We start from the raw sequence: 19,159 nt of genomic DNA on the forward strand, positions 1-19,159 counted from the left end.
TTCCCAGCCTCAACAATGCTATACATAAAACTATAGCTCAAAGATCAGCTAAGTGGAGAAACTGCAAAGAGGGCGTTTTTGCAAAGTTTCTGTCACTGCTGTGTCTTTTGTTGCCTAGTTTTGTGCATTAAGAAATCAATGATCAATAAAATACACCTAAAATGACAATGTAGTGAGAAGGCAAGAAGGAGACATTTAAGGTAGTAAAAAGGTGAGATATGAAGTTACATAGAAATGGGATGGAGCCCAAGTATCGGTAGGGGTATAATTAACTCCATGGTCTGTCTCTCTGCAGCCTGCGGCACACAGCTCTGAAATGCTGATTCAGTACACAGATAGACAGAATAGCACCAGAGAGGGGCGTGGGCTGAGATAGGAGATGCAGTAACAGAGGAGAAAGATGAGGTGCAATGAGAAGATAATATGACGCCAAACACCGCAGAACTATCTCACAAAATGCAGGACTTTTAAACATTAAGGACAAAAAAACTGTTTCCAAGCTGTATCGCAGGGACAAAATTGAAACAAAATCACAATTAATTAATGGTTTGGTAATTATTTTATTGGCAGAGTGAGAACTTTTAATACTTTTTATACCATTTTATACTTGATGATGAAGATTTAGTTGCATAGTATCCTGTTCGATAATGAGGGCAACAGTGACATCTACTGGCTAATCCTTACACATGCATGTCAAGTGTAAAAATGACACTTGGACAAAAGATTAAAACCCGTCAATCCCAAAAAACTGTAATTTGGGATTTGTGCACTATTGATAATTTATTATGTAAGAAACAGATCAGAAACAGTTTAGAACCATAAGCAAGTTTAGAAGTGATGCAAGCTACAAGTGTGAAAAACTGGCCCCCTGCAATTGGGTCAATACAATCTACAATGACAACGGACAATCAAGCAAAGCTAAAAAGAAAGTACTGATACAGTCTAGCTGCAATATCACTTCCACAAGGCAACATATTATTTAGAAGAAGCATAGATGCCTCATTTTAAAAGAATAGAACATAATTGTAGTATACTGTTAAAAATAATAGTGTGTCAAAAATCCAGTGTACCATCACCTCAAACCTGTTCTATACCCCCCTTTGGGTTTATACCGCATAGTGCAGTAGTCAGTGTAGTAGTTCCCACAGGTCATCCATGTCCGTTTGCCAGTCTCTGTATGTCTGAAGAGCTGTCTTTCTGTATAAGTCCCCAGGTCTTTAACAGATCAATACGCTGTGCAGGTGGAGTGCTGAAATAATCCTTCTGTTTCTCTGAGTAGGTCTGGACTGGCCTGATGATGTCTCTGTAAGTCCAGTCCTAAATGACCACAAGTGGAAATGTATGAGAGGAGTCAAAATTACAAAATATTGCTAACTACAATGGTATAAATGCAACGCAAAGCATTACAAATGTATTATGTATATTATTTGTCATGCTTATCAACAGTTTTATTTCTTTTTTTTACATGACTGTAAATTTAATTTATTGATTGGTGCGTCATTTTTCTATATTGTTCTTGTCTAATGAATGTGTCATGAATGACCATGTATTATGCTGCGTTCCTGTGGCCCTCAGAGGTCCGAACTCAGATCTCGGAATGGTGTAATCTCTGAGTTACACATTGGATGCCCATTCCAGTTGTCAAGTCTTGTGCTAGGGATGCAACAATACCGTTTTCTTACGATTAGATATCTTGATACATGAGTCATCAATACCATTTCAATGTTTCAATGTAATTATCTTAAATTATAAGATCTCTTTATAAAGCTGTATTCTTGCATATCTGCAAAGGTTTTAACAGGTCTGAGATTTAGGCAAATGACAACTACTAGTGTCATAGCTCAACTCAAAAGTAAACAAAAAAATTAAATACATTTTTTTGTGCGTGTATGTAACTATAGAAAACCATTACCTGCCAATTAAAGTTGAAAGCTTCCAGTAAACGTATTCTGTCCTCTCTGGAGGGCACACAGTCGGGAGGAAGAGGCTGCTGCAGTTCAGGACCCAGTGTCACATCTTCAAACACCAGCAAAGCTCTGATAGCAAACCAGCCCCCAAACTGTGGATGCACACACACTCCATACATCTTCTGCAAAGACCAAAAAGTACAAACTAAAGATTGGGAGCTAAAGTAATACATTACTGAGTTGTGCAAACAGACGTACCTTCTCCCCCCAGGGCTGCTGTGGGACATCGGGCTGTTGGTAGTAGAAAGCTGCTCCTGAGACATGGGCTGCGGTCTGTGCTAAGAACTTTGGTTTGCGACTTGGGAACAGCTCATAGTCATATCTTACAGTGACTGTATGGTCTGAAAGATTCTGGACATGACACAGGAAGAAAAACAGGCAACAGCCATACACCATTAACAATGGTAACAAAACTTAGACATATATCCCATGTTATCCTTTAGTCCCACTTACCTGTGAGACAGCAGAGGACACATAGTATTTCACACACTGGTCTATGGGGTCAGACAGGCCCTGGCAGGACTGCTTTTCCAGAAATGGCAAGAAAGCAAGTTCAAACATGGAAGGAGTACTGAGTACCACAACCGCAAGCGTGTCCTCTGGATAAGGCAGGTGTAGAGAGGCAGGCAGCACACGATTATACCAACCAACCTGAGACAACAGAAAAAAGTTAAGAGACAAATTTATACTTTACTACTAAATTACATACTTTTAATATTATACTGGTATAATATAATACTAGGTTAAGCAAAACAGTGTCCATTGTATTTGTCGAATGTCTTACCTTTAAAGGTTTTATTTCAAACCCCAGTTTACAGAGAGACTCTTGAAGAAGTTTTGTTACGTTTTCCACATTGACAGTGGACACCGCCATAGCTAAAAGTATATTTCAAAACTGTGCATTGTGGGATATGAGTTGTGTCATTTTGGAGAACCTACATAAAATAAATGTATACGGAGGGATGATTTAAGAGAGCAAATTAATATTAGAACAGTTGGTAATCTACAGAAATGTGTTATAATATTCCTGAAAATGCATGCAATGTTTGAGATAATACAAATACTATGCTCCATATGGACTACATTACCCAGCAAGCACGACGGCCTGTGCGTATGACGTAATCACGTTGTTTTTTATGTGCTCCTGGATTTAAAAGTGGGTGTACGATTTTGGTAAGTACCCTACATAAATCATCGTTGTTGACATTGCGCTTACTTTAAACGTTTTGCTTTTAAAAACCACTAAACAATTGCATGAAAATGACTTTTATCCCATTTGATTACTTGCTCTTTTCCACATTCCCTGCTGGCTGCCTGCTCCTGCTGCTAACCCAAGGTTCACTGAAATTAGCACATTGCATTCATAACGTAAACCTTTTACTCAAAAGCACCACAGCTTTCAATGAACCGCTGTCGTTCAGTGTCGAAAATTAGCCAGATGGCGGTAATATAATCCCCATCAAGGTGTCATAGACCTTCGTCTGGTTGTTACCCCGACAGTCAACCGCAAGACCCGTCTGAAGTTACTTTATCAACCTAAGCTACACCTTCATTTACCACAGCCAAGACCCTCGGAAAGTAGGATCACCTATTCATTTCTGTGACTCCATCTTACCTTTATATTTTTATTTTTCAACACAGACATGAACTGGGACAGTCAGTTGAACTCTATACTGTCAGTAGCAGACAGCAGCGTTGCTAAGATGAGGGTAAGTTTATGGTTTTGTTCAATGGAAGCTAACAATGAAGCTAACAACAAAGGCTTTACCAAAAGAAAGCAGTTGTCTGGAACGGGGTCTCTAGATGGCAGCCGTTCTTTCTTTAATGATTATTTTATTCATGTGATTTTTTCATTCAACAGGAGCGACTGACAAGTAATAAATACTCAAATAGAGAAGGTGTGTGTGTGCTGTTTAATCTATTAATTATTTATTCACTCCTTATATTAGCTCTCAAAGTTGTTGAGTTTGTAATATTATATTATATATTTTTATATTTTTTAGATTTGTTTCCAGTGAAAGAAAAACTTGACAAATCCGAATTTGAGGTACCTGCCCGAGTTCTTCTTCACAGACAGCTCTCCACTCCCGTCTGTCCAAATGATGTACAGTGGACTGACTTGGCTTCTATCCAATCACAACTTAAGATACAGGGCCAGGTGCACAATTATTTTAACAGTAGTAATGCAATTATGCTTTCTAATATGTATGTTATAAATGTGTAATTACAATGTGTTTTCTAAGGCAATAGAGTCTCTCACCAAAAGACTTTATGACATGGAGAGAGACAAGCAGTCACAGCAGTGCCTAATACAATCGTTACAAGGTATTGTCATCCTAGCTTTATTCTGGGTCAGCCATTGTATCACGAGTGCAATGACACACCCAACTCTCTACAACATTGTGAAAAAAAGTTTTACTTTAAGAGCTGTCATTTTGATATGAAATCACTTGACAAAAGATAAAATAGTATTGACACCCATGATTAAAAACACTGTTTTTTCCCCTATTATTTAATCATAGTTTTTAATATAATTATCTTAAAATTTGCACTCTCACACTAATAGGCAAGTAAGTTAATATTGTCCAAGCATTTTCACCGAAGTTCAGCTGGATTTAACTTTAATTCTGTGCCTATCTCACTTCTTTCAGCAGCTTCTTGAACACATTGATATCAGCTCCCTCTAATTAAAAGTGCATATCTGAAACAATGCTGTCTAATTTGTTTGATAGGCCAGTGGACATAGGAGTGCTATCTATCCCTACTTTAAAACATTGTTAATTATGCACTGGGTAATCACTTTTCTCCAATGCTGCCAGAGGGGGAAAAATACACTTTTGTCCTTAACTTTCCCAGAGGAAGTGCACAGACTTCATGAGGACCTGAGGGAGAGAGCGGGTATGTGGCAGGAGCAGAGTCCAGGGGCTGAGCGCAGGATGGAGCAGTGGAGAAGGGAAGTGGGCCGTGAGCTCAGCAGTCTCCGTGGACACATTACTAGGACAACATCACTGGAAGAGAGGTACAAATTACAATGTGTTAGTATGACTGGAGATGTGGCATGAGGTGGGAAGGAAGATACATACCTGGGAGGTCACAGGGAAATCCTTATATCATACAAGTCCAAAATTTTGACAAGAGTTTATACTTGATGACTTGAAGACTTTATACCAGACCAGGACCATGTAATCCATGGCATGTTTTGGATGCTTCTTGTATCCTGCTACAGAATAGTCATATGATGTGACAGAACAAAGCCTTTGCCTGAATATAATAATATTGTACGGTTCAAACATTTGTGAAGCCAGCTTGACGCTTTACGCAACTTAGTTCCACCTTTTAAAATGCCCCAAAATGAAATGAATCCACAGAGAGCGATCCTAATGCAGTTAAAACGCTTTACTGAGTACTCACATTATTTAGGTCATACAAAGACATGCAAAAAAGGGGAATTTACAGACAAAGGGTGACAGAAGGTTAAAAAACTCCACTTCACGTTACCTGTGGTGCATCTGCACAGGTCTTAAATAAGGAGCCATAGACCACAAAATAATGCAAAATAAACATTACTAAGGCAAAACGTATCATTAACCTTAGCAATAATTAATTGAAAGAAAAATGTAAATAGATCAAATATTTAGGAAGCAAATACTCCAAATACCAAATAATCACATTAACCAACCAAGAAATTCTCAAAACAACCAAAAATCATATACTTAAGTAAATCAATAAAAAAATTAAAAAATATAAAATCAAAACAAAATAGAAATAACTGAATAATGAAAATCGTACAAGAATTACAAAAAATGGGTTTAGGCTTCAACAAATATGATCAAAATTTTTCACATAAAATTAGTGGATAAAGGGGTGAAACAAATGAGGAAAATGCTTTGTATGAACTTCATTATACAAGTTTACAATTTTACACATTTGTAGCATTATTTATTTATTTTTAGTTTCAGCTCAAAGCTTCGTAGAGAAGAGCTGGATCACCTGCGCAAAGAGGTGGAGCAGCTGAAAACCAGGCTAAGTGAGTAATAAATATCCATTATAACCAGTTCTGAAAGACATGTCCAAACCACTCTTCAACACTACAGACTCAGTTTGGTATGCAACATTTGCTGTGTTTTGGTGTTTGACAGGACGGCAGGAAGAGGACATGTTCCTCCAGCAGACAGAAGCAAGAGTGAGCAGGCAGCAGTATGAGCACAGCTGTAAGGTACTCTACTTGTCACTCAAATCTTTCCACTATTCAAATATGTGGCTGTGATGCTTTTATATCCCAACTGTTTGCCTTTGTGTGCCGTTATCAGACGTTGGAGGATCTGACAGACAGTTATAGGATTCACAGCACAGATTTGGCAAAGACGGCCTCTCAGTATTCTCACACACAACAAGAAGTTCATCAGATCAGGTATAAGTGATAATTTTTCATAATTCACTTAATTTGCTTTTTCAGTCTTTTCTCTCCCCTATATTTGATTATCTGATGCCATTCAAAATAACTTTGATTATATGTTATTTTATTTTAATCAGGGCGACCATTTCAGAGCTGAAAGATGAGGTCAGAAATCTTGTACTACGTGACCACGAGCCCAGTCCTTTGTTGTCAGTTCACACAACTGGTGTGTATTTAACAAAGCATATTCCTGGACAGAGCAGAAGAAAGTGGAGGAACATTCATATTACAGTTAATTGGGCAACATTTCTTTCTCATTCAGGGAGTCCAGTGCTTCAAGTTCCTCACATTCAAAACACACCAAAGACTAAGGTTGATCGACCCCAGGCAGACTCTGACTCAGAGGACTTCAGCCCAACACCAAGTTTAGCTGAAATTAGCTCGGACGACCTGTCATGGCTCGAAGATCACGAGCCAGGTGAGATATTTTCCAAAAGAACACCCTATTTATTAATCAGAATTTCTCAAAAAAAAATATATATATACAAAAATACACAAAAAGATAAAATGGTATTGACACCCATGATTGAAAACACTGGCTTCTCTCCTATTATTTCATCATAGTTTTCTCATGCATTTTAATATAATTAGTAATTATTATTTTATATATATAATAATTATAATGCTGTTTAATTTGATAGGCCAGTGGACATAGGAGAAAAAATGCTAAATGCCAAAAGGAACAAGCCCTAAGGTGATCTATAAACATACTGTATAGGATTACAACTTGGATCATACAGTCATACAATATAGGTGCACAATATGTACAGTCCATAGTACAGAGGGCTGACTCAGATCTGCATTAGATCATTTTCACATGCCTTCTGTCCACAAACATTGGAAATGGTGTAAACACTGTTTATATTGTTAAGGCAGTACACCAGATGGGCTAACTGCGATGACAGTTTATCAAGACCAGACATGTACATTCCCCTAACCTCCTCCCCCACACATCTGCCACAATCTCCCCTTGATTCATGTCATTACAACTGACTCACTACAGTTTATTAAAATATGTATGATTGCTACCTGCATACACTGTTAAAATCCATTTTTAAATGTGTTTCCCCACACTCCCTTAAACATTTATATATTAAAAAAAAAATCTATATTGACTTCTACTGAATATTCATAAATGTTTATCTTCATTTCAGGTATTATTTTGTTGGTTACCTTCACTCATAGCTGCACTGTCACTTGAGAACTCTATTCTTCCTAGAATTTGCATGTAAATGGACATTTACTTCACCACTGGGACTGAAGTTTATAATGTTGCCTGGAACAGATTGCAATCTTTGACCTAAATGTATCCCAGAGTGCTTTGGGGCCTGAAGATGGTTAATTTCACCATTGTAATTTAAACAACACCCAGGTCATGGCTGTTAGGGTTATATTTTAGTGGTGTTTTGAGCTAATCCAGTAAATTTAAATGTGCACACAACAGTCAGAATTGGTTTTATTGCCACTGCCAATAAAATTAAAGCAAAATAAAATAATAAACACACATACTTTTTATATTTTTACTTGGGTAAAAGGTTTTGAAATAACATTTTATCTACTCTCCCCTTCTTGTTCTCCAGCTCCACAGCAGAAGCCCCGGGTACGACTGAGCATCAAGTCCAGGCGTAGTGACTTGGAAGGTTTGGGCTCTGATTTAGATGATGATTATAATGGCAATGAAGATGGAGAAGACTTTGTTGATGATGATCCAGATTTTGCATCTGACCTGAGTCTTGATGACCTTTGACCTGTACGTAAAGACCCCAAAATGTGCAATGTTTTTGGTTTTTGAGATGAGCTCAGTCATGAAAACAAAATATAAAGTATTAAGATCTTGCAAAGAGGAAGTGAAAAGTCTCATTTAGTTTATTTTCTTATCAATGGAAAAGAAAGTGATAAGACATGGCAACAAATGCACATGTATTTAAGCTTTCAGCAGTATTCAGCCTTCGAAACAGGAATGGATTATGTACAGCGCTGTTAAAAATTGCTTACCACTATCTCTTTGTCGTAGTTTAATGTAACGCTGATGTAGAAGTAAATGTTTTGAATAGTGGTCAAGACACCACAAACCAACTATACAGTGTGGCATAAAGGATAATGAAGGACAGAACAGTGTTGAAGATTTTTGTCGTACATGGAGTTTTCACATTAGCACTGGTCAAGTGTTGCTTTGTTGAGAATTACTTTAAGTCTTTAAGTGGTTTAGCACTGTATTAAAAAGGAATATCTTTAAACAAAATGTATTATAAAAATGTTGACTATCAAACAGAAAATAGATTGCTATGTTGGCGGGGCACAATAGGCCAATACCTTTTAACAGTGTGTACAAAAAAAAAAGACTGTTGTAGCTCTGTCAAAAAAGTCTGATATTGTCATTCTTGTGCGAAATTCAGAGCTATAATGAAGATTTTTTATTGTTTTTACAATAGGACAATGTAATATCTAAAAGAATGCACAGTTATTTAAAATGGTACATGAAAATGTGGCTACGTCATTGTATTTCACTTGAATTGTGTTTCTTCTGCATGAAAACCATTTGATGACTTGAGACTTAGCGAGTTAATGTATTTTAAGAATTTATGGCTGAAGTGAAACAATGAGATCGCTTGCTAATTTAAACAAACAGAATAGTTAATATGGATCTTTAAAACATCAAAGCATTGCTTTGGCAGCTGTTGGGTCAGATGTAGGCCTGTACCAGGAGATTAAATGTTAAAAACCGTTGGTAACTGTCAAAAACCACAAACGCTCTGCCTCCACATGTAAAAACAAACTGAACCAGCATTATGTCATTAAAAAACAGTCTATTGTTTAATGCTCCCTTTGAAAAAATATGTACAATACATCTTTCCCAACATAGCTACAAGAATATTCTTATTTTTGGTACAAGGATTCAGAAAGAGTTGATGGATATTTTAAAACCTGAATAATGCCTTATTTGCTGCCACACCCTTGGCACCTGAACTGTGCTTTTAGATAAGGGCTCTTGTGTTCAGAAAACTCAGACTGTTCAATCAAAAGTATACAAAGAATGTCAACTGTTGTCTATGCTAAAGCAGTTACCCCATCATTAGTATGGTTTACCTATGCATGAAACTAGCACTGTTGTTGGTTTCTGGTTTCTATAATGCATGTATGAGTATATTTCAATCGTTATATGGAATGTCAAAATATATAATGTATAACAATGAGGAATCCAATATTATAGCTGCTGACAAGAGTTTAAAGATTCATGTTTTGTCATGTGCTCTACATTATCTATATTTTATTACAAACTATGTATTTAACCCTTGATATGTCGATGATACTATTACGAGGAATGCCATATTGTTATTTTGAAAACATTTTAGATACTATGAATGTCCTAAATGACGCTATCCACCTCCACATGGGCCTGTAGTCTGACTGCCCTCGGTGCTAGAGGCTCCTTATGCTGCCATGTACATGACATGAATCACACTGTGCAAAGCTTCGTATCAAGCTGTTAAATATTTCAGCTCCAGCATCTCCCATTGAGACCACCACACATCTCAGAGCCGCAGGGAGCAGACGACTGGGGGAGATGTTAGCAGAGCCAGGCACACTGATGCTAACCATAACTGACTGGATTAGTGGACCAGACTGGAGTTTACTATGGGTTATCAATAGTGTAAAAAGGGCTTAACAATGTGGTGACGAGTAATTAATGTATTTTTGTAACAAATCTCAAATTGTATTAACTATTCATTATGTGTTCAGATAGACAAATAAAACACTAACCACAAGTGAAATTGTCTGTTGTATCAATCAGTTCTGAGTTTAACGAAAGAGTTTTAATTGTAAGAATCTTGAACCAAAGTACAATGCTAAACAAAAAAGCACATACATCATTCAGCACAACATAAAAGGTGTTAACTGCTCGAGAAATTAATACAGCATTTTAAGAATGATGTGGAATAGTGGAACATGGTTATGGCAGCTCATTCTTCATTTAGTATGTCAATGGCATTCAGTGATTGAATGTAGTGACATTAGTAAGCAAGAAGAAGCATATCAATATGACCAAATATTAAGGCTCTTATGTACCAAAAATTAACTACATCTAAACTAGAACCAAGACCCGTGACAAATTTTTTTTGTCATTACCATTTGAATTATTGTGATCTTGTTATCTAAAAGTAAACTATTTGTTAATTGATGCTTAAAACATGCTCAACAGCAAATGTGTTACAAAATTTCCAGTGGTCATAATGTTTTGCCTGATTTGAGTGTTGTATGCATAAATAAACTGAAGTGCTTGAAACATCAACTAAATCATTTTTCAGCAACAAAACTCATGACATTGTTTTAACATTTAGTCAGTAGTATTTATAACACAAAAGACTAACCAGTATACTGTTTGTGCTGGTCCCAAACTTGGAAAACTGGTAAGGAATTAAGAGTATCTGGTCAAAAAGGTGATTTACAAATTACAGGGTACACTTAGAAAAGCTGAAAGGAAATGTATCACTGGGATTTGAATGGGAATGACAACTTTTTTTTTTATTAAAATGCCTGGAACAAAATTTAGCTGAACAATATGTGTTAAGGCACTCTCAAAAACAATGAATGTAACAAGAATCTACAGCAGAAATACAAAATAAAACCTCTCAAAATCTTAAGCATCTGAGCAAACCAGGGTATGCACATTACAAACTTATTCAGGCACAAAAGCCTCAATTTATCACATTCACAAAAATAGTTTATTCATTCAACCCCTGAAAAAATAAAGTGCAAACTCTGTAACACTTAACCTTAATGTTTCAAATTCAAATACCTTAGTCTATCATTTTAAACAAGTGACTCCAAAAGCAGACAGTGTCCCAAGTTATTCAGAAACTAGATTCAATCAATATTCAGCTAGGAACCATCCAAGTGTTCAAAAATGTCCGCTTTTCACGAATCACCAACTCAAGTGAACTCAAAGTGGGTTGAAGCAAAAATAATTCTCTTCTCCATTTTTCATCCAGCACTCCTCCATCAGGACAGATTCTTGCATAAACCCAGAGCTCCTTCCTTGTCGGGCAGATGAAGAAGAGAAAAACTATGGCTGTGACAAAAGCGCAGTTCAAGTATTTGAAATTTAAATATGGCTTCCTTCAGTAGCTGTACATAGACAAGGGTGTGTCCTCCATCATATCATCCTAAAGGAAAAACATGAAGAATTGCCCATATTATTACAAAATATTGCCACAGTCAGGTGATAAATTTGAATGATCCTTACTATTTTGAGTTTGGCAAATTTGATCTACCCAAATGTGCCCCTGTATCTATGCATGCATGCCTGCAATACATGACCCCTAAATTAATTCAAACTGATTTGTGTTTGTTCAGAGCCAACTTTCTTACTGGGTAACAGTTTTTCTTTTAAATATACTATATATTTTACAAAGCTACGCTTATACAGTCAATTAAAAATCATATTTTGGTACTTTACTTTGCTGCTCAAGCTTTAAATTGCTATATTACTACTGCTATATCCTATAATAAAGTAGAGGGTATATGCTCACCATAGGCAGGTCCTGTAGTCTCCTGAACTCGGGTCGACTGTCTCTCCTTCGCAGTTTGAGGAAAAGGAGCAGAGTGATGATGACTGCAGCAATGATGAAGGCTGAGACCAAACCGGCCAACAGGGGGTCCAGGGTGGGACCCTCATGCACTATAGTAGCTGAAATAAACAAGCAATATCTTTAGGACATATTTATATACATTGTAACAGTTCAACAGAGACAAAACACAGGTGCACCAATATACAAAAACACACAAAAGATTGAATTGAATGAATGAAGCGGCTTGGTTCTGGGGTAAGTGTGGTTTTCTATTTAGTGGGGGATTAGTATGTTTGGACCATATCACAAAATGGTATATCCCCAAAAAATAATGAAATAAAAAAGGTTCAGTGCTATGTATAAACCATGCTACTAATGAAGTTAAACCAGATGACTTAATATGGTGCAAACGGAATGGGCTAAATATAGATGCCTGAGAGCTACAGTTAGTGGGTGTACAGCAGTTCAAGAGTCTAGCCCATAACTCTGGACATAAGACAAACACAGGAGTATGGGCAGTGTATTAAACAAATAATGTTTTGTACCAACTTTTTCTACAATTATAATATCTTTACTGTCTGTTTATATATTTTTGCACAACCAAATACTTTTTAGAATGTTGAAGGTTTCAATGATTTTGTATTCTCCATTTCAAACAAAACAACCACAAACCAGTGAATAGTCTGTTCTGCTTCTTGTCTGACGGAAAAAGGCCTTTAGCCAAGTATGGAGTAATGAAACCACACGGGGAGAAGCAGAAACTTAGGACTGGTACTGTCTCTGTTTAGGTGCACACTATAAATGTACTTTAGAGATGCACATATCAACATGTGGCTTAAACGTCTGTGGACCACTGCTTGCTTGCTTGTCCTGGCAGTCCTAGTTTAGACCTGGTTCAGTGCAAGTTCAACCCTGGTTTAGGTCCAAATTTAGCCCTTGGATTGGATCTAGAATTTGCAATATGAATGCATTAGTAGTCCATAAAAATGTTAACTGGAAATGTTAAGTTAACAGCATTATAAAAGAGGATACAGGTGATATGATTCTGAAAATATTCATGATATGAATGATGATATGCAATGTATTCAGTATATAGTTTATAATACAAATTCTGAATAAAATAAAGATAAATAAAAATTATCAACTAATAAATACATTTAGCTAACATATTTCTGTTGGATAGACATTGTTTGAATATTGCTGACTGAATACTACAAACAAATTTTACCCACCCCTGTCTGTGACACCCCTATATTATGCTGTTATCTTGCCAGGGGATTTTGGCTATGGCAATTCAAGAAACAAGAAAAAGCAAGAAAATTTTCTCTGCCTAAGTCCCATGACTACTATGACTCTTGGACAAACAGAGCCATAATTGTGGAGTGCTTGGTGGCGACGGAGCCTGTTGAAGTTGTGGACAGTGGATGGAAAACAAAAAAACAACATTGTCTTTGTTAACACGCCCATTGACTTCTTTTAGTCTATACTGTAGCAGTTAACAGCAAAGAACAAGCAACACTACAGGAGTTTTCTATAATATAAAATACTTACTATCTTCTCCCACATTCAGTTGAGATGGCGTGATGGCTTTGTGAGTGGCCTCATCCACTGGTGATTCACTTGGTACTTCTAAATGTGTAGTAGAAGTTGTACTTTTTGACTTGGTTGCCGGTGCCTGAGTACTTTTTTGTGTAGTACTGGCAGCAATGGTGGTGGAAGCTGAAGTAGTTGTAGCAGTGCTAGTTGTATTAGTAGTGACAGGAGAATTTATAGATTCAGTCGGTTTAATTGTGATATTTTCAGTATGAATAGAAACATTTGGCTGTGAAGCAGTGGTAGTTTCCAGAGTTGAAAAAGTATGTGGCACAGGTAATGTCTCATTTTTTGGAGTTGAGCTTAAAGTGGTTGTAGAGATGGTTGTAAGAAGAATGGGCAAGGTTTGATTTTCTGAAGTAGGACGTAACGTTGACACTTCCGATATGGTCTCATTAAGAAATTCTGAAGAGACCGTTGGTGTGGAGGTTCCTGAGGAGGCGGAATATAAAAGTTACTGTCAATGCTAAATTACCAATAAATTCCTTATCAGACAGTTGGCAGTAGTAAATTATAATATCCCAAATAAATGTATTTTATTTTCCAATTTTATTACATTGTAAAGCATCTTGAGAGTCCAAAAAGCAGTATATGACTTTGAGAAATCACATTAACTCACCATCAGGTTAGAAGCATAGGCTTATCTACATATCTATGTCTATTTATATTCAAATTCTTTGTGTACTGAAAACTTTCATTTTAAACACAAAAATGTACATTTCTTACTGTAGTTTGCCCAATCAGACATGTAAATGGAGTAAAGGGAGAATGACATCTTTTTAAACAGATTGAGCATTTGTGTGCATGTGTGTGTGTGTGTGTGGGGGGGGGGGGGGTGTACCTTTCACATCCCCCTTGTGAGAACTCACACCATATTTAATCACTCCTGTCTTCTTTATATCACTCATCACGCAGTGAGAACAAAGACCGTGTCATGATGCCTGCATTGTCTGTTTCCCTGTGTGCTTTCCCCCTCCCCTACCTGTCTGAATCCGGAGCTGGGCAGAGTTCCTACTCCTCCCGTGCGCACCTGGAGAGCATTAGCACAATCATCACCACCTGCTGTCGAGGATATGAGGGCTCGGCAGATGACACTCGGAGCCAGACCGTCCGTGTGTAAACGTGAATGTTCCAGCTCAAGTTTGTATCCCGTTACCTGCTTACTCGTGTCTTACTGGATTTTGCTGTTTCCCAGATTCCTGCTCCCTCGCTCGCTCCTGCTCCTGACCTTGCGCTCCAGCTCCGGTACAGTCCACCCCGCGTCTTCGCCTCCTGTCCTGTCTTGGTCACCCGGCCTGCTTCTCGTCTCCTGCCCTGGTCCTCGCTCTCTGGATTACTCCTGCCCGGTTCCCCCTGGTCTCGTCTCCGGTCCTGTCCCGCTCCGGCCCTGGCTGTTTCCGTGTCTGCTCCGGACTACCCCCGCTTGGCTTGCTCTGTTCCTGAGTCCGATCCTGTCTTCGTCTGGTCCTGGTGTTCCCTGTTTCTGCTCAACACTCCGCACGCCTGGTTCGCCTCCCGTGTGTTTAATGAACTATTGACTCATATTATTTCACAAACTGTTAATAAACACTGTAAAATTGCCCCGAGTCTGCATTCCTTGGTCCGCTCCTGTACCTGCCGTTACGACAGACCGGAATATACAGTATGTAGAGTTTGTATGAACAAAGGAAGATGCAGTATATAGTTGTTTTAAAAAAAGTACATCTTTATACAATTACTGCTGCTGTCACTGTTTTGTAATTAACAAGATACTATAGTGCGTCTAATTTTATATTTTAGCTCAGAGTTTTATTACTATTTTAATAGTATTTAGATTACTATTTTCACTGACAGGATTGGCGCCAAAATCCTCTCGCAGTATCAGTATTGATGCAAGGCCAAATTTCAAGTATTTCAAAGTATTTTGGCCCCTTACCATATTAGGGAAAATATGATAAAAGTCAATAGTAGTTAAGAGCGTTTTTTGGACTGTACTGTACTTCAATGATCCAGTCTGGTTGAACCACATCCACCATATTTGAGCCCTCTTATTTATAGTCCCTGGCCTGTGGCTGCGTTGTTAGTGGTTTTGACTCTCAACACTGTAACCCGGTCACTCAGTGTGTCTATGGCTTTGTGGCCCACTTCTCAACACCAAGATAAAACAGTTAAATATAGCTTCATTATCAACCACCAGCAGCTTTTCTTCCTGCTAACTTATTTTTAGTTTAAAAACAAATATGTAGGTGAAAACTTACCATTGGACATGTTCAGTGGTATCAAAGGCATCAGCTCTGTAGTCCTGTTGAAACCACGGGTAGGACTGGTCTCTATGTTATTGTTGGACACATTGACAGTAACAGTTTCCTCGAGACTAGATCCAGACTCAGGTCCTGCAGCCAAGTCTGAACCGGGACCAGCTGGACTTTCTGGTGCCACTGTGCTGACCATATTATCTGAGGGGCAAACAGCAGCAATTATACAGTCAGTGCTGGTTAGAAAGACACTTCAATACAGATCGCATTGTGGCTCTTTTTGTGTATAAAAAATAGAAATGCAATCATTTAGAATATCACATAAACTAACAAATGTGCCAAATCTTTGCCTAGTCCCATGTGTCACGTTTAACTCTAATTCAATGATCTGTTGTCTAATGCACCAGCCTCAGTACAAATAATTACTCTTTTTCTACGTTGACAGGGTCCAGAGCTCTAATACAAAGTAATGTGATTATTGTTGGGAAACATGCTGCCATGAAGCCTTTGATTACTTCCATAATCAACTGCAAAGTTCATCAGCATGGTCTGAAGATGAACAAAAGAAGATAACAGTGAGAGCAGTCTTATTTGAACTCTATGATACTCCAAACATACACTGAAATAAAGTACTTCAAAATTGCATTTCTGTAGTATTCAACAAAATTATCACATTTAGTATCTTATTAATAAGTGGTATCACAAGTAGTGTAGTAAAGCTAAAGCTACTATTAACAATTTGTATGCCTTTATTGACCATTCAAATATGTCGAACTATCATTAATATAAAATGGTTTGCTTCAAAGTGTACCAGTAAAGGTGAGCGGAGGTGTGTTTTTGCATGTAACTGCCTGTAATGTGAGTTTGGGTGTGAGTGGCCAGGTTAATAAAGGCACTACTGTTACTGTTGCAGCGCACAGATATTGCACCCTATGAGTCAGTCTGGATGTGTGCTCCTTCGTAACCCTAAAGTGAAAATGGGGCCAATCGTTGGCTCACAAACAGATGTCAGTTATGACTTTCAAAAGTGCAAATCACTATAGAAAAACAGATGTACTGTGATTGTCACATGTCATGATGAGAAACAATGGTGGAACTAATATCAGTTATGAATCACTGCAAAAGACACAATTAAAACAATGCTCCATGAGGCCAGCAGCTAACAACAGTCGCACTCATATAAGATAAAACAATGAAATCCAAATCAGGAGTTACTTGGCATGATAATTTTAAGGCTCACTGTAATAAACAGTGATGTATGACACTATGCTGACAGTATAAAAGGACTAAATCAAAAGTCATCTACACAAGGCTTCAGGCACTACGAAGCTTAGATAAATGTGCACTCACCTATTACTCACCATTAATTAATGCTTTACACACAAACAATGTGTATGTGTCAACTGATGCCATGACTTTTTCTCTTTTGTTTTCAAAGAGCTTCGCATTGACAAGAAACATTCTTACAAGAAAACTAAACTATCTTTAATAAATTGTAACAGTTTTCTCTGAAACATGTGCACTATTTAGTTACAAGACTTTATTAACTATCTCTGCTTCAGGTCACAGTTTAAAGTAAGCCTCCTAGTCTCCTTTCATTGCTTTAAAATCCAATACAGCAGTAAAGAGGGAGCCCAATTAGTGTGGATCTGGAGGATGACAGTGCGGCTGCTGCACACAGTTAGAGCTGCCATTTATCACCATGTACTTCCCGCTCATTTACAACTAATAAATGTCCTCCAGCCAAGCCACGCTGCTTTCTATTCAGATTCACTGCTGCAGCATGAACTAACGGGGCATTTTTGCCTGGTAAAACCTTTTCAAATGCCACAAGGGTGATTTTACACTTTTAGCAGCATATTATGTGAGAGGAGATAGTGACAAAGAAACAGCAGGATGTTTGGAGCAGGTATGAGGCCTGAGAGGAAGGATCACAGTGTTATTGGGACAAGGGCCAAAGAGGAAAATATAATGTAAACTACAATAAAGGGGGGTTTGAAGTCTTGTAAGTAACTTTTCTAACAGTAACTTGCATAGCACATAAACTTCTAGGACTATACAGATGACTGCCACGAGTCTAAGCAATGATGGTGAAACTAATATTTGTTAATAAGACAGGGATGACTCATAAGCTTTTTCATGTAACTTACCCAAACTTTTGAGAGTTCGTATTTCTTAAAGACAACTACAATATATCATTAACAAGGCCAGCTAACTTCTTGTGCCTTACATAGGTTACATATTAATATTGTAACCATTTAAATACTTAGACTATGGGATTTTAGACTTAAGGGCATAGGGGCAACTGTCTAGAATTAGAACAAAAAGAAAAGAAAATGTAATGTAAGCACAGGACACATAAACTGTAAAACTGATACTATATGGCATTTCAGTCTTTTATAATATAATTCAAATAATACAATATATAATTATTCATATTCAGAATTTGTAGTTTTGACAAAACTTAAAAATTAACACTGTAGGTCTAATAGCATTCATTCGGCATACTCAAAATAGACATATATTTAACATATCGATGGTTTAAATGTGTTTCTTACCATATGAAGCCAGCGCTGACAGTCCAAGCAGCAGCAGTGCGAACATCTTGGATCCGAGTTTGCGCTCCATCATCTCCGCTCTCTCCAACCAGCAGAAAGGACGATGACGACCGAAGTTACAGGATTTTCGCACGACCTGTCCTCTTTGTTTTCACTGTTTCACTGTTGCTGTATAACTCTTCACTCTAACAATGAAATGAGTTGATTTCTGTAGCCCAGTGGAAACTCAAGCCGCGGTTTGGCCGATGTGTGCGTGGCTGAGAGAGGAGCTGAACTGTGCGTCCTGTGAGCGCGCCTCCTCTTTCCTCGCCTGTCTGTGCCACGTGTTCTCTGGTCAAAATAGTTTGCATTTCAAGAAGCTACAAGATCTAAAACTATACATTTGAAATCAGCCTTTTATGTCGTTCCGAAAATAAAATAGCAAGTCCTTTGGTCATGTAAAACGTTGCTTGAGAAAATGTATTTAAGAAGTAGCCTACTAGGCCTCGAGGCTACTAAATGTACCAAATCTAATTTAGGAAAAAATTGAAAAGTCTTATTATTTTTTGTCTACGTATTAATAATTTTACATAAAACATATCAATAGCCTACTACTAGTTTATATATTATTGAACTTCTGGCTTACAGTTATTTAATAGGACACTTGGGGGCGCTACTGCTCCATTACTAAATCTGCCCAGATACATGTGGGGACCCTGCAAACAAAAATCCAAATAAAAAATTACAGCATTATAGCATCCCATTAAAACGAATGGACAGAAAGAATGTGCATTATCAGATG

The 19,159-nt window shown here is 37.6% G+C and overlaps 3 protein-coding genes across 4 annotated transcripts; 1 reads left to right on the forward strand and 2 right to left on the reverse strand.

The window, feature by feature from the left end:
- Positions 1-547: 547 nt before the first annotated feature.
- Positions 548-2,887, reverse strand: mmachc (metabolism of cobalamin associated C). The gene is made up of 5 exons (XM_033965075.2): positions 2,752-2,887; positions 2,421-2,618; positions 2,166-2,318; positions 1,913-2,089; positions 548-1,317 (listed from the first exon to the last, which is right to left on the reverse strand). The coding sequence occupies exons 1-5, from the start codon at positions 2,839-2,841 to the stop codon at positions 1,150-1,152; spliced, it is 786 nt and encodes a 261-aa protein (XP_033820966.1). The 5' UTR covers positions 2,842-2,887; the 3' UTR covers positions 548-1,149.
- Positions 2,888-3,129: 242 nt separating this feature from the next.
- Positions 3,130-10,207, forward strand: LOC117393991 (BICD family-like cargo adapter 1). Its single transcript, XM_033991993.2, has 13 exons — positions 3,130-3,140; positions 3,607-3,676; positions 3,829-3,865; positions 3,971-4,125; positions 4,211-4,292; positions 4,824-4,986; positions 5,921-5,994; positions 6,107-6,183; positions 6,278-6,378; positions 6,501-6,589; positions 6,686-6,841; positions 8,004-8,173; positions 9,924-10,207. Exons 2-12 carry the CDS (start codon positions 3,611-3,613, stop codon positions 8,168-8,170), a joined length of 1,167 nt encoding a protein of 388 aa, XP_033847884.1. The 5' UTR covers positions 3,130-3,140; positions 3,607-3,610; the 3' UTR covers positions 8,171-8,173; positions 9,924-10,207.
- Positions 10,208-10,231: 24 nt separating this feature from the next.
- LOC117393993 (mucin-2-like) lies at positions 10,232-18,686 on the reverse strand. 2 transcript variants are annotated; one of them, XM_055221300.1, is made up of 6 exons: positions 18,379-18,632; positions 15,824-16,021; positions 14,569-14,616; positions 13,545-14,018; positions 11,955-12,112; positions 10,913-11,588 (listed from the first exon to the last, which is right to left on the reverse strand). In XM_055221300.1, the coding sequence occupies exons 1-6, from the start codon at positions 18,449-18,451 to the stop codon at positions 11,544-11,546; spliced, it is 996 nt and encodes a 331-aa protein (XP_055077275.1). In that variant the 5' UTR covers positions 18,452-18,632; the 3' UTR covers positions 10,913-11,543. The 2 variants fall into 2 exon arrangements, with proteins under 2 accessions (XP_033847885.1, XP_055077275.1); XM_033991994.2 differs by lacking the exon at positions 14,569-14,616 and having other exon boundaries at positions 10,232-11,588; positions 18,379-18,686.
- Positions 18,687-19,159: the final 473 nt, after the last annotated feature.

The sequence above is a fragment of the Periophthalmus magnuspinnatus genome, chromosome 4, assembly GCF_009829125.3.
Source record: "Periophthalmus magnuspinnatus isolate fPerMag1 chromosome 4, fPerMag1.2.pri, whole genome shotgun sequence".
Lineage (NCBI taxonomy): Eukaryota > Metazoa > Chordata > Actinopteri > Gobiiformes > Gobiidae > Periophthalmus > Periophthalmus magnuspinnatus.